At 42.6% G+C, this 22,479-nt stretch overlaps 1 protein-coding gene across 1 annotated transcript; it reads left to right on the top strand.

The window, feature by feature from the left end:
- The first annotated feature begins 456 nt into the window (after window positions 1-456).
- On the top strand, window positions 457-21,994 carry LOC137534175 (NADH-ubiquinone oxidoreductase subunit 8-like). The gene is made up of 7 exons (XM_068255566.1): window positions 457-551; window positions 7,069-7,127; window positions 9,152-9,214; window positions 11,581-11,670; window positions 13,575-13,747; window positions 17,680-17,808; window positions 19,747-21,994. The coding sequence occupies exons 1-7, from the start codon at window positions 472-474 to the stop codon at window positions 19,876-19,878; spliced, it is 726 nt and encodes a 241-aa protein (XP_068111667.1). The 5' UTR covers window positions 457-471; the 3' UTR covers window positions 19,879-21,994.
- Window positions 21,995-22,479: the final 485 nt, after the last annotated feature.

The following is a 22,479-nucleotide window of genomic DNA, read 5'->3' as shown; positions in this document are numbered from 1 at the left end:
TGCGAATAGCTCAAGCGCATATTTGCTTCAAACACTAGTAAAGAGTAAAAAATCTGGGTTTAGAAAAGGGGAAAGAGTGCATCACAAAGCTTCGGAAACATTTCAGGAGCTCCTGCCTCAGTGCAGTCTAAAATCAGCTACACAAGTACACATTATGGAGGACGATCATTAACAAAGCGAGAAGGTTTTAATAAAATGATTGATTTGCAAGTTTATGTTTTGGAAACTTTTAATTATTTTCTATGAAACTACAGTCACGTGATTGCGCGCATTCCCACGTGATGGTTCACTACCAAATCACAGAACCGCCGCTTGTTTCTGCCAACCAATCACTTGCTTAGCGAACCTCGTCCTATCATCCTCAAGGCATGCTTCGGTCATTTCCTATGAGCAGGAACCAGTATTAAGGCATAGTTACGAACAACCAATGAGGATCTCGGAATGCGTCTGTGAACACGCCTCCACGCCGGAATGATGTGGCTGTTGACCAATCGCTGTTCTTCCTGCGTCTGCGGTCGCTTGCAAGCAGCAAGGTCAGCGGCAGCTGTCAGGTGAGCGGAGTGGATCACCTAGGGAGAGTGTGGATTGGGATTCGGTGGGCTACACAAGGAGGCAGGGAGGTGTATGCTGCATGGAGTACTCGGCTGTCTTATGTGTGGGACAGCTTTGATTGGCAACCATACTACATAGACTATGCTGCAGCCTTGCAGTACTAACCACTTCCAAGGCCTGATTCTTTTATCCTCAGGCCAACTACCTTATGGCTATCTTTCCATTTCTACGTATGCTCCCTCTGTTCCGTATTTACCAACTAAATTGTGCATTTGTAGCATCCCCTCATCCAAGTGTAACATCTACACTAGTAGCTCTGGTTAAAGTAAGCCTGAGATGAAAGGATGTAAAAGTTTTATACATACCTGGGGCTTCCCCCTTCACTGCCATCCTCTGCCACCTGGATACTCCAGTAAATGTCATGTTTTCTTCAGCCAATTGGGGCGTAATGCACATGCATGGTTTGGCCACGTTTCTATCGCCAGGAGCGTTCTGCCCCTGTGTAGAGTGGCTGAAGATAACTGGAGCACCCAGGAGGCCGTGGACGGCCGCAAGGTAGCGGTAGGTCTGTGTGGAGGGGGTGGGAGGAAGCCCCAAGTATGTATAAAACATTTGGTACTATTCCGTCAGCCGGGCGCAACCACCAGGTGGCGTTAATTACTATTCCCCCTCCAGGCCGCCATGGATAGTAGGGAAAGATGTAACTCTGGTGGAGTTTTATCGCCACCTAGCGGATGCGCCCGGCTAACGGAAAAGAACCAAACATTTACATCCTTTCGCGCCAGGTACACTTTTATGTGTTGCTTTCCATTTGCAGCTGGCGATAGTCTAGTTGGGATAACCTCATAGACCAATGTCCTTTTCCTACTCGTGGCTATCTGGTCAGAAGACGGAGCAGAAGTTGCTTAAAAACACAATAATTCTGCCTCCAGCAATCGCTGGAAGCCGAATTATATAATTCCCCCACTATCCATGGCGGACTGGAGGGTGAATAGTAATTAACACGGTCCAGACCTGTGCAGCAGCAGGATCAGCCATATACCGGCTGAATCCTGCGCCCAAGTCTACCGACGCCGATTTCAAATGTACCGTACACTTCAGGCACTGCTCTCGCCTCGGTTTGTACTACCTTGGTTTGTACAATTTTACAAAACCTATTCGGTTGGTGGTGTGAATAGTGTTTCCTGCTGGTTTCCCTATTTTTTACAAACTAGCAGTCACGACCAGATTGTTGCGAGCAGGAAGTGGCCATGGGTACCTAAACTAGACTAGCGCCCTGTGTGAAGCAAGCACTAGACTTTACCTTCCCTGTTAGTGTAAACCAAAATATTAAACATCTCATTCTCCTAAGTTAATTCATTGCTGTCTTAAAGAGAACCTGACCTGAAAATAAGAAGTCTAAATAACCATACACAGGTCATACTTACCTCCTGTGCAGTCTACTCCTCAATCTCTTTCTCCTCTCCTGCGTCCCATTTGTCCACTGTGATCAATGGGATTCTCCGACCTCCATTTTAAAATGGCCATTTCCCCATAACAGCCTTCTGGTCAGCACACTGTTAAGCTGTAATATCACCCACTTGAGCCATAGGGAAACATGGACATTACCATGCACATTCAGTTATAACTGACAGAAACTGGTATATTTCAATTCTGACAAAATATTGTCAGAACTGGAAGGGATCACTTTAAGAAGAAAATGGTGAGCTTCTGAGAGGAACTGATGGTGAGATAAGTATGTAATATTCATTTGCAGGTACATCATTTGTTTATTTTAAATAATTTTACTCGCCTCAGGTTCCCTTTAAGCACTCACCCCCCTTCCCTTTCCCAAAATTAACACTTTTCTGATATCTAACACTAGCAAGTAATTATTGTCTCTACTTTAACTCGCCCAATCCTACAATAATCAAAACTCTTCTGTTTTTCTCTATCTCTATCATCAGTCTATGCAATTCTCCATGCTGTTAATAGTAGGGCCCATATGCAATTAATATTTTCACCTGAGTTATCTCCTAGGAGATAATCTTCTTCTTCCCTGTAAACTAAATTTTCAGCATTTTACAATTGAAAAAGTACCCAAAAGTTGGTGAAAAAGCACTATCAAATTTATTTTGAGTATTTTCTTGCTTGCTAGCGACTTAAAGGGCATTTTATGACAAGTTGTAAAAATATCACCTAGTAGAAAAGTCAGGAGAAAAAGTGAATTTCATATGGCCCTAGGTATTTGGACTATTCCCATTGCAGAACTCTACAAAGTGTGGAGAACACACTACAGGTTTCTTAGAAAATGTAGGGCACATTGGCCTCTATTCATAAAGCATTCCCGCATGCGGTAATGATCAAAACAGCTGACTTTACCGACCATTTTACAAAGTGTCAATTCATAAAAGCTGTTTCCGCATGAAAAGCTGACATTCCTGAGCAGTGCAAGAAATTACCGCCTTATGTGGTGATTATCTCAACACATGTCAATTCATAAAAATTAGAGCAAGCGGAATTGGGAAGGAGAATACTGGCTGTTTAGAAAAGGAGATAAGCATGCGGATAACAGCCAAGCTAATGGGGACAGACCTCCCAGGCAGCAGCAGTGAGAACAGAACAAAAAAGGCTTTCCAGAATACCCAGGCTGTGTTTTTTAACCTCTTGGGTACCTGTTTTCAGATAAATTGTACATCAGAAAGCCTGCATGTGTAACATTTCTTGAAATTCTTCTAGGCTGCAGCAATTACCATAAATAGATTGTTTAGAAAGGCTATTAGACAGATTCAGAGAAGATTCAGTGCAAGGAGAGGCAGTTTAAAAAAAAAAAATGCACATCTAAAGGGAAGTTGGGGCTGCCTCCTTTATAGTAACTTTGTCTCTGTACAGAGAAAATGTATCAACTCAGCCAACACCGCTAGTTTAGTGCGGGAATTCCCCGACCTTTTATCGCAAGTGTAAACATTTTTATGAATTAGTACACAAGTCTAAAATACAGGGAAAACACATTCCCTCCCAAGATTTTTTTTTTTACCGCAAATGTTTTATGAATAGAACCCACAGTGGGGATATTTTATGGGCATTGTAAAGCCGAAACACAATTGAAAGAAGGGTCTATTCCACACAGTTGACTTTAAGCTTGGAGTCTCAGTCCTCCCCACTCTCATGAATCATCATGAATATAAACTAAGAGGGGGTCCTCCAGTTTATGACACCACCAACTCCGGGTACCCAAAATGTCTCCATCTCAGACTCCTTAGTCTAATACTTACCAGGGCTATGGATTTTGTACAAAAATCACCCGATTCCAACTCCTTAGTTTATAAAATCACTGACTCCAACTCCGGGTGCCCAGAATTACTTCAACTCCACAGCCCTGACAAATACTGTATTAAAACTGTCCTAATTGCCTTCAGTCTGTGAACTAGTGATTCCCTGTTCCCAGTGAAACTGTTTCGGTGTGCCATGAGCACCTCTAGAAGCTAAGCCTTCTTTGTGGGGAAGAGCTAGGGTGGAAACTGGATTGAAAAGACATCGAGTTTAACCAGCGAATATATACAACACTAGCCTGCAACCTCACATATCTCAGTTGATCCAGAGGAAGGCAAAAAAAAAAAAAAAAAAAACCTTACAAGGCTTAGACCAATTAGCCATAAAAGGGAAAAAAAATATTCCTGACTCCAGACACCAATGAAACAATGTGTGGATGAACACCACTGAGCAAGCTTTTATATTAAAGAGAATCTGTACTGTCCGATTTGTACAATAAAAAACATACCTATCGAGTCACTGTGATCACCTGGGTCCCTCTTTGCCATTTCCACCGCTCCCTGACGCAATCCTGGCTTTTAATCGCCAGTTTTAGGCAGTGTTTACAAACAAAAAACATGGCCACTAACCAAAATGTGATGTTTGGGTATATATCTATATCATGTTACAGTATACTACAAGTTTTAATTACATTGTGAATTATCTGCATTCCAGTCTGGGATTAGCATGTGACAGGCAGCAGCTTCTTCCCCTCTCAGCCTCACAAACTTAGAAAACTGTGAGCAGAGACCTGTCTGTGAGGGATAAACAAAGCACACACACAGACCCTGCAGGGGGCGTGGAGGAGGTGTGCATAACTTCTCCCTATCACAGCAGAGGCTGCACATTCCTCTCTGGGCTGACAAAGCTTGCCAAAGAAAAAATATTAGATATATTACAGAGACAGTGCAACTAGAAAAGGCTGCAGTAAGCCAGATCACATTAAAACAGGTATAGGAACTTATAGGATAGAAGAATTAAGGCTGAACATTTTGTTACAGAGTCTCTTTAACTACTTAAAGACCGCTCCACGCCACTGGGCGTAGCCGCGGCGGCAGCCCCAGGACCGCCTAACGCCAATTGGCGTCAAGTCCTGGGGCTCTGTTTTGCAGGAGATCACGCGCAGGCTGCAATCGCCGCTCGGGAGACTGTTAGACGGCGTCTTTACACATTGTACAGCGCTACGATCAGCAGCAGCGCTGTACTGGGGACAGCCGTGTGGCACGGCTGTCCCCTCCTGACTGTCGGCGGTGATCGGCTGTCATAGGCTGAAGCCTATGACAGCTGATCACATGTATTGGCCAGCGGGAGGAGGGAGGGAGATGGGGAATATAAACACAAAAAATCAGAATTTATTACAAAACATACATAAACATCCGGGGGGTGATCTGACCCCACCAACAGAGAGCCCTGTTGGTGGGGAGAAAAGGAGGGGGTAAAAGCTGCAGTGGCCATTTTCACAAAAATTAACTTGGTCTTTAGGGGGGTTTTCCACTGTGGTCCTCAGGTGGTTAAGGAATAGCGGCAAGGAGGTGCCCAAAACATAAGCAGTGTAGAGTAGTATGGAAGAGTAATAAGGAGACCACTAAAGACAACTCGTTTCACGGCTTAGAGTCGCTTCTTCTGGTCATTAGCATGCTTTATCTGGTAGTACTAGAGCCTGGGGTGCCTATCGCCATAAGTAAATTGGGTACATGTGATAATAACAACGGCTTCAACCAACTAATAAGTAACTCCTAGAGTTAGAAAAATATCCTTAGAGCATATACGCAGCCTTTCCCCCCCCCCCCCACCTTTCCATATACTATATGCGACCACTGTCAGAGACGACACATCAGGCTTGTCTCCAAAGTACCTACTTACTTAACCACTCTAGGACTGCAGTGCTACACCCCCCTAACGACCAGGCCATTTTTTTACAATACAGGGCTGTGCAGCTTGGTCAGGGGGCTGCACAGTCCTGCAACTCGGCACACAAATAATTTTTTCCTCCTTTTAGTGTCCTTAATAGGACACTATGCACAATTTTTTTTTTTTACGGAGGAAAGGGAGGATTTTTCCTCCCTCCCAGCGCCCCCCCCCCTGCCATCCTAATCGCCATTGGATGGTGCTTGGCACTGATTCCCCCGCCTCTCATAGCCATCAGCCTATGAGAGGCCACACAGATCGAGCCGCTCTGAGGGACAGCCCAGTGTCCCTCGTATAGCGCTGCATGAGATAGCAGGGCTGTACAACTGTAAACTAAGGGGAATTCTTTCCCCTGTCGGCTCATAAGTCTGCTAGCCATGATTGCGGCTAGCAGGCTAATCGCGGAGCTTCGTGAAATGGTGGGGAACGATCGCGCATGCACACACACACGTTCCCTGCCAAACTGCAGCTCCAGGACTTGACGCCAATTGCTGTTAGGCGGTCCTGGGGCTGCCGCTGCGGTCACGCCCATTGGCGTGAGGCGGTCGTAAGGTAGTTTAAGGACACCCAAACTGAGAGGGATGTGGAGGCTGCCATATTTATTTCCTTTTAAGCAGTACCAGTTGCCTGGCTATCCTGCTGGTTCTCTGATGGCTTTAGCCACAGACCCTGAACAAGTATGCAGCAGATCAGGTGTTGCTACATTATCATCAGATCTGACTAGATTAGCTGCATACTTGTTTCTGGTGTTATTCAGACACTGCTGTAGCCAAATAGACCAGCAGGGCTGCCAGGCAACATGTATTGTTTAGAAGGAAATAAATATGGCAGCCTCTATATATTTCTTACTTAAAGGACAACCGAGGTGATATGATATGAGATAGACATGTGTATGTACCATACCAAGCCCACAAGTAACTAGTCTGTGTACCTTTTTTTTTTTTTTTTTTTTTTTTTTTTTTTTTTTTTTTTTTTTCTTTTTTCTTTCTCTGCCTGAAAAAGTTAAACTTTAGGTATGGAAGTGACAGTTTCTGTCCGGGTCGGGACTGGGTCAGACTATAGCATAGCCCTCACTGATAAGTAATTACAGCCATAAAACACTTTCCTGTCAGTAAATATCTTCTGAGACCAGGAAAGAGAAAAAAAGGACAATAATTCATAGATTTGATCTCTGGCATACTTCATGATCAGGTAAAATGTTTACTAAGTGAATCCAGTCTTTACACATAGGGACTGGCCACTGACATTTTAATGACTAAATGGTTTGTTGTTAACTGGCTTATTAAATGTTGTTTGCATGTATTCCTGTCATTGCAGAAGACAAGACAGAAGCATGCTGGGCGCTCGTCTCCTTTATAATGCCGCCAGGCGAGCAGGTAAGCAATGCTTGTATATGGGGCCTCTCTATTTTCCCACCCACCTTAGTATATAATATAAACATTGGCCTGGTTATGGCTGTTATAAACAGGGCTGTGGAGTCTGTACAAAAATCTTCCAACTCTGACTCCTCAGTTTATGAAACCACCAACTCCGACTCCAGGTACCCAAAATGACTCAGACTCCTTAGTCTAATACTTCCCAGGGTTGTGGATTTTGTACAAAAATCATCCGACTCTGACTCCTCAATTTATGAAATCTCCAACTCCGACTCCGGGTACCCAAAATTGCTCCGACTGCACAGCCCTGGTTATAAAGCGACTTGTTTGCAGACAGAGTAGCCATTCACATTAGTGTAAGCCTACTGTTTTATTTATAAAACTGCTTTACCTTCTAAATGTGTCTAAAGTTAGACCACAGTCAGATTTGATCATTACATTCCAAAATTCAAGAGGAGGAGAGATGAGCACTCTGAGCTAGCTGAAATTTCTACCCAAGTGTCCACAGTGTGGAAGGTGAGGCAGGATCAGGGAAATTGATGTGGTATATAGACAGCTAAACTATGCATGCTAAGTATAATATGTACATGTAAAGCCTGCCTTAAAACTCCAAGGCTACGGTCTCATAACTACACCAGTCTAAACTCAACAGAGGTAGCCAGTCAAGTCCATTTCTGCCAAGAATCTAGCTTGTGTACAGCCACCTTGATGTGTCACAGGAAGACCCAGAGGCTGGATCATTTTTGATGAGCACATCATCTCCCTCCTTACCCTACCTGCAGGCAGTTGCTCCTTCATGCGCTGCACACTCTCCTCTGGAAACCCCAGTCTGATTTATATAGAAGCTAAAAAAATAGTTTTTATTGTCTAAGCTGAATGATGACAGTTTTAGTTGTTTTGCAAACTCCCATCTTGAACTATTAACCATATTCTATCTGTTCCCTTCACTCAGAAGTCTCTTGGCCAGGCAAGTGTTTTATATCCCATAATTAGCTATCAGGGAGAGTTACGCTATAGTATCTGATAGTTTAACTCTAATGCTAGGAATACACGGCTCGATTCTGAGCCATTTAGATGGCTCGGATAATTTCCGACATGTCCGATCTCCCGCCCAATCGTCTACACGCTCGATTCTGCATTGAGGACAATGGAAAAGATAAGAAAAACGAGCGGAAGATAAGAGAATCGCCTGCGGAATCGATCAGGCGGGAGAATCGAGTGGCAAAATCGAGACTTGTATGCCCAGCATTAGAGTGAGAGGTAAAAAGGAACACAGCCTAGTTCAGGGTTCTCCCCAGAATTTTTTTCCAGCTGGGTGGCATGATATAGTAGCCGGGTGGTGCAACATGAGAAAATGCAGGGCCTGTGCTTCTGGGTGCAACCCTGCTTATAGTATAGGAGGAGGTTAACCGATGATAGCTGGGTGCTCATCAAAATTAGCCGGGTGGAGCACCCAGCTAAAAGAGCCTGGGGAGAACACTGTAGTAATATGTAAACTTTGCATTGTACATGCACATGTGTAATGGAGTACATACTTTTGATACTAATTGGCATGCTGTGTCCTCCCCCCCCCCCGACCAGCTCCTATTTGTTCGTCTCGTCAGTAGGCTCTGACTAGTACTAATAAGGACCTTTGAACAAGAAGTAATGGCCCTCATGCATGCACAGTAGTTTCTACATAGTCATGAGTGCGTTGGGTGGGGCTCATTTGCATAGATAACTAATTTTTTTTTTTTAACACTTGCTGTCCATGAAGACAGAAAGGGACTTCAGACAATTTCTTAGTGGGACTAGTACTTTATGCACCTGTGTTTATCTCATCGCATCAGATCAAAAAGCCGACTTGTACTCCTCTCATATTCTGCAGATTCTGGTGGCCAGACTAATCAGATTACATTGGTCACTCTGAACAACCATTCTACAGTATTATTGCACCCATTTTGTTTGCACTGCTTTTTAATTCATTTTCCCCGGAGTGTTTATTTCTTATTACATGAGTAATGTTTTTTCTTGTCTGTCTGTAGGTCCACCATGCTCTCAAACGCTGATCCGACCTTTCAGTGTGGCTACTCAGATGCATTCGTTTAGTAAGTTGATGATTTAATAACAGCAGTTAGGAAATCTAAAGTCGATAAAAAAAATGATTTGAACTTTCCTGGGCTTCTTGCAGCCTCCTTGTGTCCTCCTGTGTCCACGATGCTGGTCCCGGCGCGTGGCTAACCAGTGTAGCGGGGGTCGCCACTGCTGGCTGGCCACGCGCCTCCTCATCACGTTCTGTGCATGCGCAGTACGTGAAAATCGCTACTGTGCATGTGCAGAGAGCTCCCGACTTACTGTGCTGCAAATGGTAATTCTTAAAAATAGGCAGACCCACCATCTGCTTTTGCCTTCCTTAGGTTAGTCACATTTATCCTCGATTCTTCTTCCCCCAAACAAATGCGTTAACCTGCTTGTGTAGTTCCTTAAAAAATGTAGCCGTAAAGCCTGACTGACATGTAAAAATTTCGGAAGGATAGACATGTTTGTGGCTGCCACCCTTCCAAACCATGACAGAGACTTAATATTCCCCCACTCTTCAAGCAGTTTATCAACATTTTGGGATAAATGAGCAAAACATTTTTTAAAAAGGTCCCCAGCTTCCCTGGCAATGTAATACCCAGGTGCACAGTTGGTCCCACTGGAAGGGAAAGGAGTGTTGACATGCCTCTAATGTGTGTCTAGGTAATGTGACGTTACGTGCCCATGATTTAGTATAGTTAATCTTCACGTTCGAGAAACTGGCTTAAGTCTGAGATCAGGTTGGGTAGGGTATACCAGAGGGTGGGTAATGAATATAACAAATCGTTGTTGAATGCCGGTACTATGTACTTCTTTTTCCCAACCTACACCCCATGTATGGCTGAGTCTATGCGAATCATGTGGAAGAATGGCTCAAGTGTTAGAATAGTGATGAAGGGAGAAAGGCGGCACCCCTGGCAGATACAATTCCTCAATACAAAAGGATCAGAGAGAGGCCTGGTGCACACCAGAGGAGTTTTTCTGAGCGTTTTGAGTTTTTAAATCTGCTGCTAATGTTATCCTATGTGTCTGTGCACACTGGAGCAATGAGGTTTTGTGAAAAACCCCATAGCATTACATTGGGAAGAGCTTTTAGAGGTTTCAAAAGCTCTTCCCAATGTAATGCTATGGGTTTTTTTTACAAAACCTCATTGCTCCAGTGTGCACAGACACATACGATAACATTAGCAGCAGATTTAAAAACTCAAAACGCTCAGAAAAACTCCTCTGGTGTGCACCAGGCCAGAGTGTTGTTCGCTCAGAATTTGGCGGACGGATTTGAATACAGGAGACTCACCCAAGATCTTATGTTCTCTCCCAGCTATCAATCTTTTTCATTGATTTCTGGTCGGATCGATTAAAAACAAGGGATCTGGCACCCGAAAGGGCTCGGTCAGGCAGTGAATGTTTTCGATATTTTCATGGACCCCACGACCAGTCTCCCTCCCCCCCTATCTACTGAGATCTGATGGGAAAACATTTTTGAAATCATTTTTTTATTGACTTTTCTCTTTTCTATAAATGGAGAAAAACAACAACAATAAAACAATACAGTACAATCTTTTTATAGTAAACTCCAAAGGACCAGGAGAAGTAGTTTACCATATTAGAAGTTTACTATATTAGAATTGGTCACACATTGTATATTTATACAGACACATTTGCTGGGACCTGAGTTTACTATGTCCAGAGGTTTACTATATCAGTTTACTATAACGAGATTCTACTGTAATAACTACAATAACAGATCTGATTAAAATGTGTGTACTGTGTGGGCAAGTAATAGATCACTCTGTGATCAGAGAGGCATTTAACAGATGGTTGATCTGGAGCGTAGGTATGAAATCGCAGCCGGAAGACTCGCAGCCGCTGCACAAGTCCTGGCAGCGTTAATTAATGGTGGCGAATGATGTCATTCGACTGCCATCTATTGCTGGAGGCCGAATTACAGTGTTTTAAATGTAACTTCAGCTCCGTCTTCTGACGGCGCCAAAGTTACCCACTGTGTGCCGCTATAGCCGTAATTCCTATGGTGGCGTCGGCTGCGCCCAAATCTCCTGCGCTGTTATTACCTGTGTAGATCATGCTATGAATACCTTGCAATATGTGGAGGAAAGTTAGTGGTTTATGCTACTCTATGACCAGCTTATGGGTTCCAGGTGCTCAATTAAAGAAATTGCATTGTCAGAAGTTTAAACCAAACTCAGAAACATTTTGTCTGGTAGGTACAAAAGGTTCAGCCGTGCTGACTGCAGACATGAAGCAGTCACACGATGAGACCTTTTTTTCCTCTGCAGTACACCATAAAGCTTTAGGAGCAAAATTATGGTATTCATTGCCTTTCTTTGAAATAATTTGCCATTCACTGTAATGTACTTTTTATTTCCCCCTTTAGAGTATGTAAATGCCAGAGAGGAGGTGACAGATTTGAGGGTTGCGACTGACAAAGCATCAGAGACATTACTTTGGACCGAGTTGATCAGAGGTCAGACATTGATAAGCTTGAACATTTTGCTATCTTGCCATTACTATACAGTCTCCTATACATATCCTTATAATAAACTCCAAGAGGCCTAGCCAAGTGTTTTACTATATCAGAAGTTTACTATTTCAGAATTGGTCATGTGTATTCTTACAGGCGCATGGTTGGGGCCAGAGGACTGAGTTTACTATATCAAGAGTTTACCATAATGGAATTCTTCTGTAACAGATACAATTCAAATTCATACTTGCTTGATGGGGACACATCCAAGACTATATAGCAGATCAAGGAAGCCATATAGATTTCTAGTTATAAAACATTCTGTGTCACCATGTAAAGTAATATATTTTAGCCATATTAGGCAACAGTTTGATGCCATGGCTGACACCCTACCGCTGTCCAGAGGGAATCACATGGTTAGGATAAAGTAGGATTATACTCTCAAAGTTAACATTTCAGTAACTGCTCTTAGTTGTATAAAAGAACATTTGAAAGCATTCCCACACATTGCCTTTGTGTAAGAACCTTTATTTTCACTGCAGAGAGGAAAGGCAAATTAAACCATTGCCAGCTGAAGCTCTCTGAGGAATGTCTTTTGGTAATAGCTGAGTCGCTTCAGCAAAAAAGATGAGGGACGGAGTGTAGACAAACACTTCACAGAGCTTCAGCCGGCAATGAATACATTTACCGATGACTAGAGGTAAGCAAGCTTCTCTGCGCTCTACAGTGAAAATAAAGCATTTTTACACACAGACAATGTTTGGGAATGCTTTCAAATGTTCTTTTATGTAACTAAAAGTAGTAACTGAAATCTTAGTTTTGGGAGTATACCTTTAAGAAAAACTCCTATATTAGCGGTTTGGCCAATAAACTGAGGATGGCTGAGTCATGCTGGTGTGTGAAGAGCTACCTACACACACATCATACTTGCAAAGAAGGATCATTTGTGGAAATGTGGGAAATGTGTTGTGACTACAGCTTTCCCACAACCCTCTGCTGAAGATGCCATTAGTGATCTGTAATGTGCTTCCACTGTTATAATATTTGAGGATTATCTGGACATTTTAATTTAATCAGTTAAGGAAACCTTTTATTTTAGTAGACACCATATCTTCTGACTGTTCACATAATCATCAAACCTGTAACTAAAAAAAAGTTCCCCAGGGGGGTACTCACCTCGGGTGGGGGAAGCTGAGCGGATTGTTCAGAAACAGCCTTATCAGTCTGCCGACAGACTGTACACACGCTTTACTGTCAGCAGAACGCCCGCCCAGCGGGAGGGTCTGACAGACCCGTCGTTCATTACAGTAGTGCGTGTGTACGCACCTTAAATTGATTTTTACTGGATGGTTCCTAGCATGATCTTTCAACTGTTATTGAAAGTGTGTATGTACATAGCTTAACCCTTAGACTGCCAGCTATTATTTTTTTTTTATTTTTATTTTTTTTTTACAAATGCTACACCAGTGCCAGCTATGTTTGAATTGTGTTTATTAAATTTATTTCCCAGATCTGCATGTACCAAAGTCCAAATTAGTCAGTAGTATTATTACTGAGGTGCATATACATTTCAGATGAGACGTCCGTGGCAAAGGAATATGGCCTATAGATGTCCGCTGCAGATGGAAGTAGTTTTGTATTTAAAAAGCTCATAGACACCTGTGGCATATGAATGTGAAAACCCCTATGGATGTCAGCAGCAGTCTAAGGGTTGACCAACATTTCAGGCCTATGGACATCTTATGAATTGGCACAAGCCTACTGCTGTATTTTCATGTACACTGAATCCTCCCCTTGAACTTCCAGCGCCTGAAAACCAGTTAGACTGCCAGCACTGTGCATGTGTGTATGTAGACCAGATAGCCTATGGAAAGTTATACACTCAGAGCTTATGTTTGTTTCATTAGGTTTGGGAATGACCTTCAGCTATTTGTTCCGAGAGCCTGCTACTATCAATTATCCATTTGAGAAAGGCCCACTGAGCCCACGGTTCCGTGGTGAGCATGCTCTGCGCAGGTATCCATCTGGAGAAGAACGATGTATTGCCTGCAAGCTATGTGAAGCCATTTGTCCAGCTCAGGTATGAGGAATACAATACAATACTATACAATAACATTTGTAAAGCGCTTTTCTTCCATAGGACTCAAAGCGCATAGTTGTGTCTCAGATTAATACAGGGTTGCAGGCTGGGTTGTGTTACAGAGGAGATAGTCAGATGTTCATGAATGCCAGACTAAAGAGGTAGGTTTTCAGTTTAGACTTAAATGCTTCCAGGGATGGAGCTGTCCTGATTGGGTGTGGCAGGGAGTTCCAAAGTGTTGGGGCAGCATGACAAAAGGCTCTGTCTCCAAAGGTTTTGAGGTGGACTCTGGGGGTGACCATGGTGTTGCGTCCTTTTGATCTAAGATTGTGTGTGGGGGGGGGGGGTGATGCAGTTGCAACAAGTCCTTCAGGTATCCAGGGCCCAGAGTGTGCAAGGATTTGAATGTCCGTAAGCCAATCTTAAACAGAATTCTCCATTTTATCGGTAGCCAGTGGAGTGAGCTCAGGGTTGGTGTTATGTGGCAATGGCGGGGTTGGCTCGTTACCAGCCGTGCGGCGGCATTCTGTACTAATTTTCACCGTGATGTTGCGCTCAGTCCTCACTTTCCTTGATAGGCTGCTGACTATGCACAGAGACAAGTCCCAGTCACATAAACAATCACACTATAGCCGCGCCAATATTCTGTATCACCGTTTGTGATCCAAGGAATTCCTAAAAACAGAAACACAGCAGACCAGACCTTCTCATAGTGAGTATCGTCTCATCAGTGACACCCTTGTGCAATCGCACACACTGCGTGAGGGAAAAAGGTACTATCACCGGGGTAGATGGGGATCACACGCCCCCCCTTTCCTTCCCTGCTCACCAGAAGGTTTCTTGTCAGTACTGCATATCACAAAGCATCCATGCCGTTTAAGAACCTTAAAAACATCAAGCGTATTCACATAGCATAAAACCGCTTTAATAGGCTCCCAATGGCCCCCAAATTAAAACTGCGTACATAAAATTATCTTGTATATTAGCATATCACAATACCACATCGCCGCCAGCTCCGGTCACCTCTCACATGCCCAGGCCGCGTCTCCTCCGATCAGTGGTAGGACTTGGAGGACGCACGCTGTACTACCATTGATCGGAGGAGACGCGGCCTGGGCATGTGAGAGGTGACCGGAGCTGGCGGCGATGTGGTATTGTGATATGCTAATATACAAGATAATTTTATGTACGCAGTTTTAATTTGGGGGCCATTGGGAGCCTATTAAAGCGGTTTTATGCTATGTGAATACGCTTGATGTTTTTAAGGTTCTTAAACGGCATGGATGCTTTGTGATATGCAGTACTGACAAGAAACCTTCTGGTGAGCAGGGAAGGAAAGGGGGGGCGTGTGATCCCCATCTACCCCGGTGATAGTACCTTTTTCCCTCACGCAGTGTGTGCAATTGCACAAGGGTGTCACTGATGAGACGATACTCACTATGAGAAGGTCTGGTCTGCTGTGTTTCTGTTTTTAGGAATTCCTTGGATCACAAACGGTGATACAGAATATTGGCGCGGCTATAGTGTATTCTGTACTAATTGCAGGCGGCGTAAGTCTTTCTTATGCAGGCCTGTGTAGAGGGCGTTGCAGTAGTCTAACCTTGCTGTGACGAAGGCATGGACTAGGGTTGGAAGATCCTCTGAAGGAATTAGGTGTTTAATCTTTGCAATATTCCTTAGATGAAAGAAGGAATGTTTCACAACAGCTGAGATTTGATTCCTGAAGCTTAATTTCCTATCAATCAGTACTCCCAGGGTGCGCACAGTGTCTGAGTTTTTCAGGTCTGAGCTCCCTATCCTTAGCGGTGTTGGTTGAGACTGGGGCTGCTTTGCTGTTGAGCCCTGGCCCTCGATAACAAGAACCTCAGTTTTGTCAGCATTAAGTTTTAGCCAATTAATATTCATCCACTCTTGAAGCTCAGCTAAGCATGAGTTTATTTGTGGAGTAGGGTCTGTGATGCCAGGTTTGAATGACAAATATAGCTGGGTGTCATCAGCATAGCAATGATATGTCAGGCCATGTTTTTGTATGATTTCTCCAAGTGGCAGCATGTATATGGTGAACAGTAAAGGGGATATTGCGCCCTGAGGTACACCGTATTTTAGTGGTACAGGGTTGGAGAGGAAGGGCCCTAAGGCTACCCTTTGTGTTCTGCCAGCCAGGAAGGAATTGAACCACTGGAGAACAATGCCATCTATGCCACAGTACTCTTGTAGCCTGTTGAGCAAGATTATAAATAAACTGATTCCACCCCCTCCCCCCGCCTATAATTTTCCTCCAATGATGATGACAACCTTCTGGGGCTTCCAGTTTAGACTCAGCTTCTGTAAAAGGGCTCCCAACCTCATGCAAACACATCTCCGAATGGGCTTGGCCTGTGTTCCAATTGCCCCTCTATTGCTTGCCAGCTCAAAGTGATGTAAGGCCGCTGCAACAACTAACCTTCTCCCAATCTTATGGGTGTTGGTAGGGGAAGTGTTGCATTTCCAATGCCAAAGCTACAAGGGGTTACATTGTGGGATCAGTGTGGGGGTTTATGGGCTTTAGCTCCGATAATGTATATCTATGGGGAGGAGTTGTGGCCTAAGGACTTGGCGACATTGGGGCAGAATGATCTCAGCACTCCGACAAGGAAGAATACTCAGAGGGATGACTCGTATAACTTTTGAAAATTATGATTATTAATTTTTTTTTTGGGGGGGGAGGTTAATTTATAGGTCAGGTGGGGTAGAGATAAACAGATTAGTTAAGCAAAATAACACTGGAATTGGGCAGTGTGTATGATAGTTTATTCACCCCATTGCAGATTGCTTTGTAGATAAGTTGATCTTTAAGCTTGTTGATCTGGCCCTGTAGCCTAAAGTAGGGTAGTCAGCGCTCTTTTGAACGGTCTTTGTAAAGTAATTCTTCTCCCTATTACTGAGGCAAAATTCCTCAGGCCCACTGTCACCATCTTCAGTTTTGTGCTGTTGCAGCCTCCCTGTCCTGTGTGCCCCCAATTATGCACACCAGCAGCGCTTCTCTCAATAATTCTCCAGGATCAGTTACAGCAATGAGAGACTTCCTTTCAGCCTCACTGCTCCCCCTAGTGCCGGTTTCTTCTGTACATCGTGTAATACACGATCAGCAGAAGCCGGTATTGGGGGTTAGTGTTCAGGGTGAGAAGAGTCGCTCATCACTGCAGGTGCCTGGAGTAGGTGAGGGATCCGCTGTTGCTTCCAATGAGCATACTCTGCATTGCACCGGGCTGGGGGAGGTGGGAGAAGTAGGTACAGGGAGTTAGTTGGAAGTACAAAGGGGTACAGAAAACAAGCTGGCTATACACTGGTCGATGTGTCCAACAGATAGGTCCCTCTGTAGGTGCCCATACATGGTACAATCACATAGTTTTCTTTTCCCATTTATTTGACCAAAACAATCAAATAGAGAAGAAATTGGAATGGGGGGGGATTGATTGAAAAAAAAAAAAATGATTATTCAGTTCTTCCAATAAAAAAAAAATCAGGTTGATTGCTTTGAAAGTTATATGGTAGGTTTTGATCAAATAATCTAACAGATCAAAATCTTATTAAAAATGATAAATTGAATCGTGTATGGCCACCTCTAGATCGTTATCTGATTAGACAGGGATCTATCTGATCGAATCTGTTAGGTCGTCATCTTTGTTTTTTTTTTTTTTACTGCAGTGGTATAATATGCTAAGCAGCATGGAAAAATTGCATTTTCCGATTCCTGTGAATTGCTTTTCTGACATGCAGTTATTTTGCCCATTACACTGAGAGCTGTCAAATGTTTTCTTCAGACTTCTAAATTACCTAAGCAGTTTATATGTTTGTTTTCAGAATTATGTTAAAAATGAAACAAAAAAATATATGGTTGTAGGTGCCGACTTTTGTTGCATAACTGATAAATAAGATTTTTCATTTTGCAGGCCATCACAATTGAAGCTGAACCTCGTGCAGATGGGAGTCGCAGGACCACAAGATACGACATTGACATGACTAAGTGTATTTACTGTGGGTTCTGCCAGGAAGCTTGTCCTGTGGATGCCATTGTGGAGGTAACTGTTATTAAATGCAGAGTTTATGCAAAAACTAGGTGCCATGTTCTTGGTTGGCAATTTGCCAAGCAGTCACTTGCTGTCTTGTATATGCACGATTGGTAGGAGTGGTTTGTACTCATGGTTGTTCTGCTATGATGGCTAGAGAGCTAAGTATTTGGTACTGAGGGAATGTGTTATTGTCCCAGCATTCTTTATGCGTATCTGTGAGTTCTCACAACATTTACTGTATATACTCAAGTATAAGTTTAGAAATGTAGGTCTGATTCACTTCATAAAAGTATAGGGGTCGACTTATACACGAGTCACAGGCAACACTGAGCACACTGAGTAATGTGTATACTAATAGTGACTTTTCCATTTGCAGCAATTTACCCAGTGGTAGATGACACTTTGAGGAAAGGAAATGCCAAGAAACCACAGGTCTGAAAGTCCTCGCCACAACAATTAACAAGGAAAGGGGCAGGTTGGAAATACTGAGTTGCATACAAGGGAGTGAATAATTGCAGCACTTGGGGGCCTGGAGGAGCTATTGACTGCACTTGACTTATTGACAGGAGGGGTTAATGGCTGCAGTACTGTATGCAGTACAGTCATTAACCACTCCTGAGCCCCAAGTGCAGCCATTAACTTTGCTGTGTAGACTTATACTTGAGTCAATAAAAAAATTCCAGCTTAGGAGGGTTGAATATTGGAGTTGACTTTTATTCAAGTATATACAGTACTTTGCCAGAAAACCATTGAAAAAAAAATCCATCCAGTTTCCTAACGCCACTGCACTGACCAAAAACAACCAGGCTGCTTTTGCAGTTGGAGGGTGTGGCCAAATGGAAAAACACTGATTTCTCCATATATGATGCATGCCATTTCACAATAATTACCTTCTTTAACCTATTACAACTTCCATTTTCTTTAGTTAATTGAACTTGTGAATCACCATGCAGGTCCACTGTAAATGAGAAATGCATAACTTGGCTAGTACTGATTAGATCTGTAGTACCTTATATTGCTGACAGATCTCCACCACACATTTCTGTAGGTTGTAATTACAGGACAGAGCCAAACTAGACAGCTCTACTCTGTTATGTATTTTTAAATTTTGTGTTAAGATTAGCTTTCAATTTTAGGATTTCACCATGACTTACCGTAATATCTGGCTGTAATGACCCTTTCACAGTCCCAGACCCTGCTGTAAAATTTTGAAAGTTACTTTGCAACATAGAAATTACTGCACATTCCGGTGTTTGGTCAGTAGAGGGCACCTCCCGACTTTTTAGAAAGCTTACGTTGACATTAGCCTTTCTTAAAGAGCCAACGTAATAAAACAAATGAGGATGGCAGATTACAAGCAGTCACGAAGAAAACACAAGGAAAGGGTTATCCTTCCAATCAAAATAAGATAGAGATGCTAAATAAATGAAGATGTTTGTGGAATACAACTTGCTATATTAAAATGCTTGTAAGTGTTTCGCCAGACCAAAACTAAAACCCCTCAGCAATATTTAGGTAAGCAATGTAAAACATACATATGCTGGTCTTAGGTTAGAAATCAAGGATCAAAAGAGTTTTGTTTAGGAAATGTGGTCTTAGTTGAAGTATTCGGAGCTCATTTTATCTTCGGTGTGTCAGCAAAATTCCCAGCAGTTGCTGGACACAGCCTCCAACCATAGCCACACATTTTATTAGTCTGGTAGCTTGCGGTTTATATTATTCTCTGACTAAGGCTCCGATAAAAGAAACAAAAGAGGAATTTAGTACACTGGAGAATGATTCAGAATTCCTAAACTGCATGTTTAATTCAGGTCAGAGGATCGTGAAGCCATGTGATCATTAGACAAACCATTAAAAGTGTCAGTATCCATGTGTCTGTCATCACAGTTTATTACAATAAGTAACCAGTGAAACTCTGGCTTAGTCATTTTTGTATTTTTCTTACAGGGACCCAACTTTGAGTTCAGCACTGAGACGCATGAGGAACTCCTGTACAACAAGGAAAAGCTCTTAAACAATGGAGATAAATGGGAAGTGGAGATAGGTGCAAATATCCAGGCAGACTATCTCTACCGTTGAGTCTTTGACTCCTTCAAACATTGATAGCCAATTTTATGAACTACGCACAGACTATCATGCAACAAAAATCCGCCCTTCAGTTTGGTCGCCTTGCAGAGCACTTGTCCCTACAGCCACCCTGGGCAGAAGGAGTAAAGGCAATTAGCTTTGGTCCTGCAGTGTAACTCTAGCTTAACCATAGTTTTGACATATATAGAGTGCTGTGTCCTTTCCAGATATCTTACTGAAAGCTGAGAAACTACAAAACCTAACATAACTAGAAGAATTCATGTCCGTGAAATGAGTGTGTTCAACCTTTGCAGGGATCAGTACTACTGTAAATGTCTGTTTATTTAAAGACAATCTGGAATTTTAAAAACAGATATGATTTAAGGTCTAGTATACTTGTGTACCTAGTTTCATAAATGGTGAATCTCCGAGAGATTTGATTTTGATGTCATCCGAGAATCCATCCAGTAGCTCATTCTTGGACAGCCTACCAGATTACCTGAGTTCTGCTTCACTCGGACTTCTAACTTCCCTTTTTGTTATATTTTTCTCTAATCTAGTGTCACCTGATATGAGGGCTGAAAAGGATGAGCAAAAGCTTAATGCAAACTAACAGATAACACAAGGGTGCATACAAGTACTATGCTATTATCTAGATCAGTGGTCCTCAAACTTAGGCCCACGGGCCGAATGTGGCCCCCTGAGGCTTTTTTACCGGCCTCCCACACACAAAATGTATTATAGATGCGGTGAGCTACATCTTTAAATATTGGTGGTCCACATATAGAATGAAGACAGGAAGCAGTAAATCGCTGGTTTCCAATCAAATTCCACATCAGGTGACACTGCTGTCCAATTGGACTGCAGGTTGTCACCTGGGAATGCTTCACTGTCTGGCCCGCAAAGACTTCTACATCATTTTATGTATACTCCGGCCCCCCAGCAGTCTGAAGTATGTTGATCCGGCCCTCGACCCAAAACGCTTGGGGACTCCTGATCTAGATACTTTCCTGTATACTCTATGAACCCCCATAGTCAGCAGAGGCCTTCGTTTTTCCAAGGTAGGAAATTGTCCTGTCTCTTTCTGCTGTACAACATCACATGTGGTAATGGCTGTATGTAGCGACAGAAAGAGGATTGACAGAGCCCATATCACAGAAGGGAAGCCTTTAGACAAGTACAGAGGCTGCTGTGCTTCTTCTGACTGTATGAACAGCAACAGCAGTCGGTATACTTGTTTCATTGCAGGATTATTCACAGGAGTTTGTAACAGAGGAAACAGCATTGCTTGGATTAATGAGGGAGGCATTTTGGAAGACCATTGTTGAGGGATGTCTTAAAATGCACACTGTAGATCTTTTTTGTTTCTATGGAGTTTGCTCTGGAACTAGCTATTGTTGCCTTTTAAGTTTTTTCATTTATTAACATTATAGCTTCCATCAGAGTAATTGATGGAGAAAAGTTAACATGTCATGGGAAAGTTTTATAAAAGTGGTGTCCAGCCTGTTGAAGTATTTATGAAGCAACATCCATTTCCAGAAGTAAAATACAAACTTGTATAGACCAGACATTCTCTACTCTGTAGCTCTGTTTTCTTGAAGTACCGGTATGTTTTGTTTTTGTTTGAAATTCTATATTATTTATAATGTTCAGCTGTAATCTATTTACTGTTTTATAAGGGTAAATGGTTCGCTAAACTGCTTCTTTTGGAGTAAAGGGCAGAAATGGTTTGTGCCCAAATTGGTACTCAGGGTAAGGGCTTCAACTAAAAATATATTTCTGAAAGCATATAGCTGATGGAAATACTGGAAGTCTCTGTGTCAAAGAATTGTAGAGAGTTGTTTGACGGACACAATATTTGGTGTGCATATGCTCCTGTCTTGCAGTCTGCAAACCTTGATTTACCTTTGGGCATGAAAGATACTTCAAGAGTCTGTACACAGGCACGGAAATAGTGATTCATATAATTATCAAAGGTTCATCGTCCTATTCAGTTTGACTGGCATTCTGTATGTTTGGGCATTCTGGGAGAAAAGCTTTGGTTGGCTTCAGTGTTAGTGCTGCATATCTGTGCCTCTGCCATAAAATAATATATTTCATAATAAAAACTGATTTTGTTCAAATATAATCGGATTATTTTGTGTATTTCCAGCTTCTACCTGCACATATTATTCCAGTAACAAATAATAGCAACAATTTGGGTTGTTGTTCTTCCCATAAAAATAAAGCATGCAACAAGTACATCCTGGTGAAAAACAATAAAACCGCGTAAAATGAGGGGGGTAGAAAAGAGGAAGGGGGAAAAACAGAAGGGAGGAAATTGGGGGGGGGGGGGGGGAATTCGTAGAGGGGGAATCATGGGATATAATAATCTATTGCACTAATATAACAATTTGGGTTTTAAAGCCTTTCATAGCATCTATATCCAGTAGATCACCACATACCTTAATACCTCTTAAAATTAAGTTAATCTTTTTTATGAAAAATAAATAGTTGATTCATCTTCTCTTCTTGGTATATTTAGTTCTAAGTCTGGCAGTGACTTTTCTTAACCATTTCTGGAAAAAATGGTAATAAGCCTAAGTAATAAGCTGTAAATATGTTTCCTGGGTT

Source organism: Hyperolius riggenbachi, chromosome 10 (genome assembly GCF_040937935.1).
Source record: "Hyperolius riggenbachi isolate aHypRig1 chromosome 10, aHypRig1.pri, whole genome shotgun sequence".
Classification (NCBI taxonomy): Eukaryota; Metazoa; Chordata; class Amphibia; order Anura; family Hyperoliidae; genus Hyperolius; species Hyperolius riggenbachi.
This window is presented reverse-complemented; position numbering and strand designations above follow the sequence as displayed.